Raw genomic sequence first — 12,482 nt, forward strand, 5'->3', positions numbered from 1 at the left:
GTCCTCAGTGTAGCAGTGGTCAGAAGGGAGGCTGTTGGGAAGCAAGTGGGTGACGAGGGCCCTGACCTCGTCAATGGATTAATACACTGATAGGTTTCTGATCTGGTGAGCTCGCGGAGGATGATGGCTTAGCTGAAGGGAGCAGGTTCTCATGGATGAGCCTTGAGGACGTATCTCGCCCCAACCTGTCCTCTACTGCCATCAGCCACCGTGTGGTGAGCATCTCGCCTTCCCCGGGTCCTTCTGCCCACCAGCCTGAGAACCATGGAGTCAAACCCACCATGAATGAGACCTCTGAAACTGTGAACCCCAATATATTTTTTCTTCTTGCTGTTGTTTGGCTGTGATATTTATCACGGCAGTGGGAAGCTGAGTCACAAAGCACCTCACTGCATTACTGATGATTCGTTATCACACAGCACTGGAGTACACCAAACGCGGGGCAGAGATGAAATGTTGGAATATTACAGCTCTGAAGGCAAGAAGACCGAGTCCTTAGCCTAGAGCTGGGGTTTCAGCTCGGGCTTTGCATCAGAATCCTCCGGAGAGATTTGAGAAAATACCAAGGCTTGGCCCAGCCCTAGAATTCTGGTAAAAAAAAAAAAAAAAGATGCGGGGAGCAGCTGTTGAGACTTTAAGAGCTCTATGGTGATTCTAATTGTTTAGTCAGGGCCCAGCCCCTCTCTGACTTTGATAACCAGCTGATTTCTGGGTCACATGTCATTTAAAAGAGCATGTACAGTTTTTACACCACAGCCTCACACATGTTATCTGACAAACACTATCTTATTATAGTTTTGGAAAAACCTGTGAGCTCCTTGCCGACCCACCAGGAAATGAAAGCTCAGAAAGATGGCAAATGTGGCCCAAGCCTCCGAGTGAGCTCTCAGGCTGAAGGTTGGATCCCCGGATCCCACCTTAAGATTTAATTTCCCTTTCTCTGAAGTTAGAGGCCGAGTACTTGACCCGGAGACCACTGTTCATCCTTCTACACTTCCAACAAGAAGCACTGCTAGATTAAGCCACTCTGCCTCTGAGAGAGAAAAGATGCTCCAGCAGCTCTCACCACGATGGTGCAGCCGGGGGTCAGGAGCACAGGTACTGCTGATAGCCAGGCCTGGGTTCAAATCCTGACACAAACATGCAACACAATCAGCCCCACGTAGACGCTCAATAAATGACCACTGAAGCCCAAACTAGAAGTCAATGATGGTGTCAACGAGTTGGGGTTCTACACAGGTCACCTATTCCTCCCCCTGATGACTCCAACCTTTCTCATCTCCCCCTATCCCCAGTCTCTGCCTTCTTTCTGTTTTTTGTTTTTGTTTTTTTTCTCAGAGACCTGCTCCTGGCCCTCTCTGAGCTACAGTTTGGGTGTGGCTCTCTGTCAACTCTCAATCTGTGCATAGTGAGCCCCCAGTCCCCAGGCCCTAATGCTCACAGCCTATATACTATTGCCAAGCATGCCACATATATTAACTCCTCAGTTTTGAGATAACCTAAGTCCATAGAGTTATCTCCAATTTGTGTCTAATCACACATGATCAGAGAGACGCAGTAGCTTGCCCAAGGTCACACAGCTAGGAAGTGGTCCTCAGCTGCTTTGTAGAACCAAAGACCATGGCTAAGGGCTGCTTCCTACACAGATGGAAAAACCCCTGGAGGAGGCAGAGGACCTACTTCCCGATGCCCCACCATGCCAAGGAGAGGGCTGCACGCCCAGGGACATCCATGGTTTCTAGATCACAATGAGAAATCCAGGGGTTCCTTGCCTGGGTGACAGAGTAAGAAAGAGGCAGAATCTGAAATTAAAAAACAGGTGTGGTTTCTGATGAGCGCGTTGAAAGCACGTTTATGTGACTTTTGGTATTTTCCTTCTTTGAGCCTCAGTTTCTGTGTCTAGGAAAGAGCAGCATTATCCTGCCCCAGGCTTCGGGGTGGCTTAGGGAAGCGTGTCCCGTCTGGCCCATTTACCAGGTGGCCAGGAGAACATCTGTGTGATCTGAATACCCACAAAGCGTACACAGTCGGTGCCCTATAGATGCATGCTGAAAACCAAACTTAAGAACACCCCAAACATACTAGTGATCAGGAAACATCTGTGAACTCAACCTGGTGCCCGATCAATGCCCCAGGATGAATGTGCACCTCCATGGACAGCACAGAGTGACTGGTGAGTGGATATCTAAGGTGCTCAGTACACAGTAGGAGCTTAAGGGTTGACCTGAATGAAGGAACCAGGCACGTGGTAGGTGATTGAGAAATGTCAGTTACCGAATGGGCGCAGATGACAGGTACTAGGGACAGAAAACTCAAGAGATGTTTGTCAGATATAAAAGAAGGGAAGGTGCCAAGCACATAGTAGCTTCCACTGGCAGCTCAGGGGTCCATGCCCACCCCTGGACCCCTTCTTAAGTCCAGGCAGCCTCCCTCTCTGCCCATCTCCTTACCTTTGTTGTACAGGGAACCATCAAAGTAGTAGCTGCCTGTGTAGAAGCCAGTGGCCAGCTCGATGAGGTGCCGGGCCCACGTGTTGCCGGCACCCGGGAAGCTGGCCAGAGCTATGAGCTGCCTGGACTTGGCAGGAAGGAACCTTCTGTCCATGCAGCGGTTGTCTGCAAAGGGTGGGGGGCACATATAGACATGAGGGGCACAGGCAGCCGAGGCCCATCCAGAGAGGACCGGGGGAGGAACCCAACCCTTGCCGTTGCTCAGTCGTGTGACCCAGCACGCATGATCAAAACTCATGCGGGCCTCAGTTTCCCCATCTGTAACATGAGGGAAATGTGTCCTTCACAGAGTGAGGTGAAGATTACGTAAAGTCACATATAAAAAGTAGTGCAAGTAGAGTACTTAACATATAGTATTTAATGAAAGTCAGCCATGAGGATGAATCTCCTCCCCGGCCTCAGTTTCCCCTGCAGAGCAAGTCTGTCACATTCACCTTCACCCTTTTCTCCTTACTGAAACCCTGCTGGCGTCTGTCCACATGGGATCGGGCCCAGGCCTCTTACCTTGGCCTCAAGACCTGCAGAGGGGCCCTTGGGCACCCCGCCACAGGGCCTCCCGCCCTCCTCCTCCGGCCATCCCTCTTGGTCCACTCCTCCTCTGCTTCGTCCTGATGGGGCGCCTCAGGGGTGCTGTGCCCACCACTGCCGCTTTCCTGCTTGGCTTCTGAGGTGCCCTTGTGGGGTGAGTACGTCCTTGAGCCATCATTACTGTGCTAATATGCTCACTGCCTCCACATCTGTTGTCACAATTGTAACTCAAGCAACGTCTCCCAAAGTGAACGTGCACCTCTAGGGACAGCATAGTGTCGGGTCAGTAAATATCTGCAGTCAGGTGCATTTCTGAGAAGTGCACAGATTTCCGAGAAATGCACCATCTCGTCGTTGTGCAAACATCACAGCGTGTCCTTGCACACACGAGGGTTGTACAACACAGCCCTCATTCCCAGGCTACGCCCCTGAAAGGCCTGCTACTGGGCAGCGTGCAGCAGACAACTGTGCCATGGTAGTACTTGTGTATCAGTTATGGTTTGTGTCTAGAGGTCCCCCCAAAGCCTCATGCAGTCATAGGTGGGGCTTTTTCAGAGTGACCGATCTAGAGGTGTGGTGTTCGCACTGACTCACGGTGCAATGCTAGGCTCAAGGGTGTGAGGATTAAGGCTGTGAGTGCTGCCCCCTCAGTGGCCTACACTAGATAAAAGAAGCAGAAAGATGCTGTTTTGGGCCCTTGTTTGTTTTGCTATCTTCTGCCTACCATGTCCCCCTGCCACGCCACCCTGCTTTGGAGTCAGCCGATTACCAACTCCTGCAAATTGCAAGCTAACTAAACCTTTCCTCCTTTAACTTTGGCTGTTGGATATTTTATCTCGGCAATAAGAAAAGTAACTGAGACAGTCCCTGGACATGTATAAACACAGAAAAGCATATTACAAACACTAAGTGATAGGAATTCTGCAGTTCCATTATAACCTGTGCATCACTCTCTGTTTCTCTCCTCACTTAACCCCCACTGTGTTGTTTTGTTGCTGTCCTGGAGGTAGAACCCACACACTTTGCACTGAGTAACATCCCTGGCCCTTATTTGTTTATTTAGAGAAAATTTCTTGCTAAGTCACTCAATTGCCCAGGTTGAGCTCTAACTTGCGATCCTCCTCTCTCAGTTAAGTACCTTGGATTGGAGCTTTCGTTAGTCTTAGGGCACCACTGTCATATACACTATCAGAAACTCTGCCTGTATTGTGCTTGCTGATTCCCCACTACTTTCCATAATGTCTGATATACAGTGGGTGATTAATAAGTGCTTTCAGGGTAGCTGGATAGATGGGCACATGAATGAATCTGCGGATGGATGGGTGACAGTAACATCTACCTGGTAGAACTTTTTGCAAGGATTAAATAAACAATGCATGTAATATGTTAATACTCCAAAGGAGGAGTTACTATGTTTCACTAGCCCTCAGTTTCCTAATCTGTGAAATGGGTTAGGTGACTACCATTCTGATATAATTGATTCTTTGGCTTTGCTGACACCTCAGGGTGTCACTACTGTTAGAATTCCTGGAAAATGCATGCTGGGCATATCCCCTGTAACCCTGTGGGAGCCAAAAACCTGTGATTTTTCTTGGGTGCCTGTAGCTGTGAGGAAAGCTGAGAGAAACCTCAGTACAGGGGCTCTGGAGGAGAGAAGGAAGAAGAGATGGAGGCCCAGGGTTCCTCCTGCCTTCTGCACATGGGCAGGTGAACCCGGTCCTTACCAGCAGGGAAGGCGGGTGATCTTTCCTCACCTCCCGTAGCCTCTGCCTCCCACTTCCGGGGGAGCTGGCAGCCTGCATTGCCTTCCCACCCTCCTCTCCCAAATTCTTGTTCCGTTCGTCACTGCCAACCCATTTTCTTCCTCTCCGCCAACTCAGTATCATTAATGTTCAAACACGAACCCGAAGCCCCATCACTGAAACCCTCCTGCTCCAGCGACTGCACCTATGCCTGTCCCCCATCACTCAGCAGCCGGGCACCGGGGAGAGTTGACTGCGTACCCCCACGCTGCATCCTCCCTTCCATGTGCTCCTCAGCCCCCATCTTGGTCACTGCCCAGTGGCAGCTCTTGCCAGGTCCCCAGGGGCTGCTCACTGCTAGCTGCTGCCCAGGCTCAGAGCCTCAGACCGCTTGGCCTCGCTGATGATTCCTTCCCAAGGTGTCACCCTAATTTCCTCCCAGTCTGCCTTAGCTGCCATTTACTGGAAATCCTACCAGGAGCCTTGATGATTCTCCACAACAGCCTTTTCAAGAAGAAGTCTGATGTTCTAGATTCAAATGCCGTTTCTGCCATTTATGTGCCCAGGTGACCCTGAAACAATTTATCTGCCCCTCAATTTCCTCATCTGTAAAATGGGACTGCTAAGTAATAGTGGTGGCCAAAGGTGTCAGGAAAGTTAAACTGGAGCGTGAACTTGGCACCTCAGCATGGGGCTCACACCTGTAAAGCCTCCACCACACACCAAGTGTAGCTCTTAGCACTGCCAATCGGAGGTTCTGTCCTCTTCTCTCAGTGTGCCCACTCTGTTCTGAGGACGGTGGATTCAGGAAGGATATACCGAAGAATGCCTGGGTAGACTCTGTGAGTAGATTTTGCACAAACACACCAAAAAAGGATCCCGAATAGCGGTACTTTATCTAGAACATGACCATGTTCTACTATATTTAGATCTGGGTATGGATTGCCAAGAGGTTGTGCACTAGTCCCCTTAAAATTTGTGCATCTCACCCCACGGAAATGTGACTTCAAAAAATCCCAAGCAAGCCCGCATTACGGAAATACAGTGGTGTTTGCAGCTTCAAAATGCATCAGAGGGGGCTGGGGATTTAGCTCAGCGGCATAAGTACCTGCCTTGCAAGCAGGCAGTCGTGAGTTCGATCCCCGGTACTGATAAAAAGGAAAAAGACAAAAAAAAAAAAAAAAAAAAAAAAATGCATCAGAGAAATAATGATCAAGAGATGGAGAGATATACAGTCAAGAAATTCTGCAAAAAGTTAACAAATATAAAACCTACGAAAGAGCATTTGAATGTTCTTTGTGCGAGTCTGGATTTTTCTGAGGTCTGACTTTTTTCTCCCACAATGCAGGGTGGGGCTGGGGTGGGGAACCAGCTTCTTAATCTCCCCTGAAAACAGAATTCTCCATTCAGACAACTCCTGGGAGAACAACAGCAGTGCTGAGACAGAGGCTGCTGTTCTCAGGGCTAAAGAGAAGGCTTATTTGGGTCTAAAGCTCTAGAAATGACAGCAACGGCTTCCGGCCAAACCAGCAATGCTTTCAACCACCTCACCTGGGCTTCCATCCTGAACTCTCAGGACACTGAAGAATGGCTGACACCTCTCTGAATCTTTGTTTCCTCATTTGTGAAACAAAGCTAAGAAACCTCTAGGATTAAAGAGCATAGCGAATGTGAAGTATTTGCAACGCCCATTGAGAAGGAATGGATACAAACCCGGCCTTGGGACTGGGCTTGACTTAGCCTGGGTTTGAACCCCAGCTCTGCCCTGTCCAGGCCGTGCCCTCCTTGCTTTCTGTATGTTGGGTCAGTTCACTTGTAAAACGGTAATGCAGCACCTATGACTTTGGAGCACTGAGATTAGATGCGTTTGGCCAGACAAAGGGCTTCAACAGTGCTCAGCAGACGATAAACATGTAAGAGCTATTTAGTTTTCCTTGGGAAGATCAGGGCTTAGTGTGCAGTAGGTTCTCAACAGGTGGCAGCTGGGCTCCCAGCTGGGCCAGGTACTTGGCAGCCTGACAGACCACCTGATGCTCGAACCTTCTTTGTGGGTTCAGGGTGACATGGGAAAATGGAGGGGCAGTGATGGCCTGGGCCAGGGCATGAGGAATGAGCAGACTCATCCACCGAGCCTGTTTCTGTTGTTGAAAACACTCCAGTGTCTATCTAGGCCACATCAGAGCCACTCATGGCCAGAGCGTAATCAATCTGTTATGCCCCTTTTCTGGCCAAGGCCCTGTGGCTGCCTAGATGAACCGACACACCCCCAAAACTAACAAGATTCATCCCTCCTCACTGGAGCATAAATAAATGGCTGAGAAGCCATCAGCAGACTTCAGCTGCCAAGGAAGTAGCCACGGTTGGCCAGCACCCGGTACCCATCATGCCAAACAGGGGACGGGGCTGCCACAAGCTCTTGGACTTTTGTGCAAATCAAAAAAAGGGCAAATGCCTTTTCCTCCAGGCAGGTGTGCTGCCATCTGGCCTGTGTGGTGTGGCAGCACAGGCCACCTTTCAGGCACCATAGAAGAGTAGGCCATTCCTGTTCAGTGCCCAGCCTGCCCATCTGTATGTGGTGGCCTGGTTACAGGAAAAGAAGGAAGAATGTTTGGCCCAAAAGTATGTTGTTGGCTGATGAGGCTTCAGATGGTGTGGAGAGTGTCATTCACACCACGGGCCAAGGTTTCTAGTAGGGCCTTTGGAGTCTGGGACCTGAAAGCAAATTGCACTCATGGAAGTGTAATTGTGGCTGGTTCGGAAGCCCTCTGGGCATGGCTGTCTTCTATGTGAAGTGGGGATGATACTGCCCAGAGCATCGGACTCCTGTGGACCTCACATCCCTAAATGAGACGAAGGTTGCCATAAGACTGGTTTGGAGCGTGGGGCGACCCTTCAGGGGTTTCTGTAGGGCTGTGTCCCAGCGAGCAATGCCTGACCCAAGTGGCAACCACCTCGCACAATCGTTAGGCAAAAGGTTTTATAAGCAGTGTGACTTCTGGCAAGTCCCGAAACTGGAGCCTGGAGAGGGGAACGACCTGCCTGTGATCACAGGTCTGTCTTGGAGCCAGTGCAAGACCCAAGTCTCTGTCCCCACTCAACCTCCCTGCCTCTACTATTAGCAACGAGCCATTAAAGGTCCTTAGGGATGGTGGACAGAGGGGATAGGTTCATTAGAATCTTGCCAAGCGCTCCCTCTGCTGTCCAGCACAGCCCTGGGCCTAGCCAAGCTCCCAGCCCTGTCCCCGGCCCAGATGACTAGGACATAGGCTGCACAGAAGCCACGGGGGCGGGAGGGGGCTGGCTCACCTTGCACCTGCGTCTGGTACACAATGAAGTAGCTGGGGGTCCCGCAGCTTTCAAACTCTTCTGCGCTGCACTTCTGGGCACAGAGCTGCTCGTCTTCTCTCTCGTGGAGGGGAAATCGCGTGGTGGGAAACCCACAGTGGCAGGCGATGCCTGCGAGAGCCGCCAGCGGGTACTCCTGGGGTGGAGTGGAAGAGGAAGGGAAGGGGTCAGGATTCACATCCAGCCACCCCCTTCCGCATCACGTCCCTCAACGACAGTCTCCAGACATTGTCAGGGAGCCTGGCCTTTGCAATTCTGTCCCACTTATGCACCTCTGATTCTTAGTTTCTGGAAGTCAGTTCTTTCTTAAAACTTTTACTTTTAGGACAGGATCTTGTTAAGTTGCTAAGTTGCTCAGGCTAAGCTCAGAACTTGTGATCCTCCTGCCTCAGCCTCTTGGAGTGCTGAGCTTATAGGCGTGCGCCACCGCACCTGGCTCAAGTCAACTCAATTTTTAAAACTTAAATTTGAAAGGAAATTTTGCACCACTAATTACTACAGGAAGTACTTGTGGACACGTAGCTCTTATGCATGCTTCTATAGTATAAATGCAAATACCAAATGCTACGGAAACAAAACAATCTGTAGACTCCACACCCACAGATCCAGCCGACCGTGGATTGCAAATATTTGGAAAATGTGCGTCTGTACTGAACATGTTTAGACCTTCTTTTCTTTGTCATTATTCCCTAAACAGTAGAAGAGAGCAACTGTTTACAAAGCATTTACACTGTATGGGGTATTATAAATCGTCTCAGGATGATCTAGAGTATTCAGGAGGATGTGCATACGTTCTGCGTGAATACTGTGCCACTTTATATAAAGGACTTGCACATCCTTGGACTTTGGTAGCTGCTGGGCATCCTGGTACATGCGTCCCCCAAAAGGAGGAGGGATTGTAATTACATTCTATCTCAGCACTGTTGCCTGCCAAGATGCTGAGCCTGGGGTCAGCTCCATTTTTCCTGTAAAAGAGAGATTAGTTGAGGGACGTATGAAAGACACTAGATGCAGCTCACTCCTCGAGGACTTGAAAGAGAACTGAGAAAGAAATGCTTCTCTCTGTGTCACGCAATATACCACGGTAAACAGCACCTTGCTCTGACGGTGACATGCAGCCTGCATTTTGGGAAAGGCTGCCTGACACCGTTCTGTGGAGTCATAAAGAATGCTGACCCTGATGCCTGTCCGGAGGCTCTGTTGAAAGAGCTGCATCTGATCACTTTACTTTTCTATGGGGCAGCTGAGTGGGAGCAGGGTGCACCCGACATTTGGAGGGCAAGTGACCATCTATGTCCACTTCTACACTGGACCCACAGCCTGGAGTTCCCCCAGGAGCCTGTACAGGAAGAACCCAGTACCGTGCCAAAGTCACAAGGGTGCTGTAGCGTAGGTTTGGCTTCTTTCTAACAGATACCAAAGAGGAACTGTGGTCTCTGGATGAAGAGCAGAGGGAGAGGTGCTGATGTGCAAGCCGGGCTACCCGGCCCACGGGTGATGACATTTTCTAGCTAGTGGAGCCTCCTTGGTCACTCCAGACCCTCATCTTTTGGCACCAGCAATTCTATGCCTGCCCACCTGATCCCCTCAGTTTTCTCTTTGAGCCCCAAGGAGATCCAAGACGATGGAGGAGGGCGGCTTATGGAGGGGCTTTCCCATCCATGTCCACTTGTGCTGCCGCTGTTCCTGTGTGCAGCCTGCCCTGTCCTGCTGGCTTGTCCTGTGGCTGCTCGTCTCCTGTGTGTGGGTCTCCTGCTCTGGCTGATCTGTACCCTTCTCCAGGCACTCAGAGAGGGAGGGCTATCTGACAAGAGGGAGCACTATGCAGGCAGGGGATTCCTGCCTAGTGAGGCTCAGCCTCCTGAAGTCTCATGGACCTCACTCCTCTCCTCCAGGATGCCTCTCAGAGCACAGGGAGCACTCGGAATGCCTGGAGACCAGAAGTATCTGGGACACTCTGCAGTGGCTCTACAGCCCATCTGTGGGGTCTCCAGGGTAGCTTGGCAGCTAGGGCGTGGGTTTGGAGTCGGCCCCTACTGTCAACCCAGCTCATGCTGTGAGCTTGGACAAAGAGCTTCACGCTCAAGTCTTGTTTTTCCCACCATGAAATGAGGGCGAAAATCTCAAACTCACAGGTCTGTGATAAGACTGTGCCCCAGAGGGTAGGGGGAGGACATTCTGAGCACACTCAGCCTCGGCCACTGCAGTCTCCCAGCCCTCCTGAAAGAGGCTTTGTGCATGAGTAGCCACGGAGAGAAACGGCCAAGCAGGAGGAGCCGGAGCAGGGGTCTGAGGCCTCGGGGAGGAGTGCTCAGGCCCTCAGCAAATCCCGTGGTGGGCACATACACCATAGTTCGCTGATTTGCATCCCCAGCGCTCGGCATGGGGCCTGGCACACAGTGGCTCCTCTTTCAATATCTGAGAGTAAATGAATGAACCTTTTGGAAGGGAAGGAGGGATGGTTCTTTACACACTCATGTAATTAGCTCCTTTTAAAGGAAGGCTGGAGCTCCTCAGACATCACTGATTGGCAGTTAGGCGCCCAGCTCTGGGCGGGGGCTGAGGCAGCACCCAATGAATACCTACAGGAGAAACGTCAGGCATCAAAGTTCTTAAGCCGAGGAGGGACCTATAGAGCGTCCAGTTGAACTGCCATCCAGAGCCCAAACTTCTGGATGCCAGCCCTGCCCTGCCTCTCTTGCACACCTGCAGTGACAGGGAGCTCACTCTTCCCCAGTCCAAACTCCACCCTCACTTCTGAGCGTTATCAGTATGCACTCTGAGGGGCAGACTCTGCCCTGCACTCGGGAAAATCACATGCAGCACCATAGTCCTCTCCCGTGTCCCAGATCCCCATCTGTGACCTCTTCCATCCCGACTGTGGCTTCTCAGTGTGTTCTGCCCCTTCAGCCCTCCCCGAGTCCCAGCGCTGCGAGCAGGACTCTGCGCTCACCTTCTCCGTGCAGAAGTCTACACACTTGTCCACAGACATGTTCGGCATGGCGGCCGTCACAGGCAAGGCCAGGGAGAGGTTGTCGGGCCTGCGGAAGCAGCCTCGGAACACTGCACTTCCATCTGAAGAGTCAGAGGGAGAAGGAACGGTCAGAGGCAGCAGGAGTCAGATCTAGAGGGGAGAACCACCTTGGAAGGAAGCCCAGAGAAGGCGAGTTTTCCCCAGCGCCACACAGCAAGCTAAAGCAGGGCCAGCAAGAGCGGACGCATTTTCTGTTCTTGAGTAGCTCTGTTCATAGCCCATGAGCTCAACCCCAGCCCCTCTGTGCACCATCCAGGCACTGCGATGACCTCTCCCTGGACCGCACTATCCCCTTCTCTAAAACTGGCAACATCCCCTGGCTTCATCTCCTCCTTCTCAATGCTGGGGAAAAGCCCATCTGGGAAATGACACAGTCCACAGAGGATTTTCAGTCTCACCAGGAGATGGGCGAGCACTTGAGCTTTCAGGAAGGCAAATGGTCCAGGAATATTGTTTTCGCTTCCAGGACCAGGGTCTCTCCCTAACCCTCATCCTGGGCTTTGGGGGAGAAGCGCTGGGCCTTGGGGGTCTCTACTTACACAGGCGCTAGCTCCTCCAGGCTGTGACTGCTGACACAGCCTGCGGTCTCCCTGCAGGACAACACCGGGCTGCACAGTGAGCAACGTGGAAGCCAGCTGCTGCTAACCTCAGCAGGAGCCCCAATCAGAGGGGCGCCTTAGCTGGTTCATGCAGGCAGAGCCTGAACCAAGGGTCTTACTGGGGCTGCTCTCAGGGTGGCAGCCACCCACAAGGGGCCTGGCCTTGGTCTGCCTGCCCTTCCCGCTGGCAGTGCCCCATTGGCTCTGGGCTGCCCCACCCCCTTGCTGGGATGTTTCTGCCTGGGAGAAGCTGCTGGGTCTTGTTGGTCCAATGACTGTTTTTCCAAGACAGGGCAGCTGTGAGCTGTTGCCAGTGGGAATCACCGCAGCAAGGGGGACCTGGTGGGCACATATAGGGCATCGGGATCTGGGAGGGCGTCCACTGCGGATATGGACAACGCTGCCTCGGGAAGGAGGCTCATGGCAGCGTTATTTGAAATTACTCAGGGAAAGGCTAGAACTGATGCAGGTGTCTGGGAACAAGGGGAGGGGGGTTAGGCAAAGGACGTATTGAGTGAAGGTGTCACAAATGGAATTCTGCACCTCTATAGGAAGGACAGGTGTGAAGGCTTATCTTAGCCAGATGAAGATGTGCTGAGATATCTTAAATAAAACTCAAGAATATAAAGTTTCACTTATCATAAAATAATTTTCTTTAAAAATTACCTAGGTATAGAAATCTCTGCAGAGGCAAATGACATGCTAATGCCATGGTGCTTCTGGA

At 51.4% G+C, this 12,482-nt stretch overlaps 1 protein-coding gene across 5 annotated transcripts in view; it reads right to left on the minus strand.

Moving 5' to 3' along the window:
• Wscd2 (WSC domain containing 2) overlaps positions 1 to 12,482 on the minus strand; it is a 107,365-nt gene that overhangs the window by 11,852 nt on the left and 83,031 nt on the right. For all 5 annotated transcript variants that reach the window (XM_063225810.1, XM_003477876.4, XM_013141815.3 and 2 more), the window contains 3 exons: positions 11,079 to 11,200; positions 8,087 to 8,261; positions 2,451 to 2,615 (listed from right to left, as the gene is read on the minus strand). In XM_063225810.1, coding sequence (XP_063081880.1) covers positions 2,451 to 2,615; positions 8,087 to 8,261; positions 11,079 to 11,200 — 462 coding nt within the window. The remainder of the gene's footprint in view (positions 1 to 2,450; positions 2,616 to 8,086; positions 8,262 to 11,078; positions 11,201 to 12,482) is intronic.

This window comes from Cavia porcellus, unplaced genomic scaffold (assembly GCF_034190915.1).
Source record: "Cavia porcellus strain 051 isolate PalLab524CR breed Dunkin Hartley unplaced genomic scaffold, mCavPor4.1 scaffold_16, whole genome shotgun sequence".
NCBI classification, from domain to species: Eukaryota; Metazoa; Chordata; class Mammalia; order Rodentia; family Caviidae; genus Cavia; species Cavia porcellus.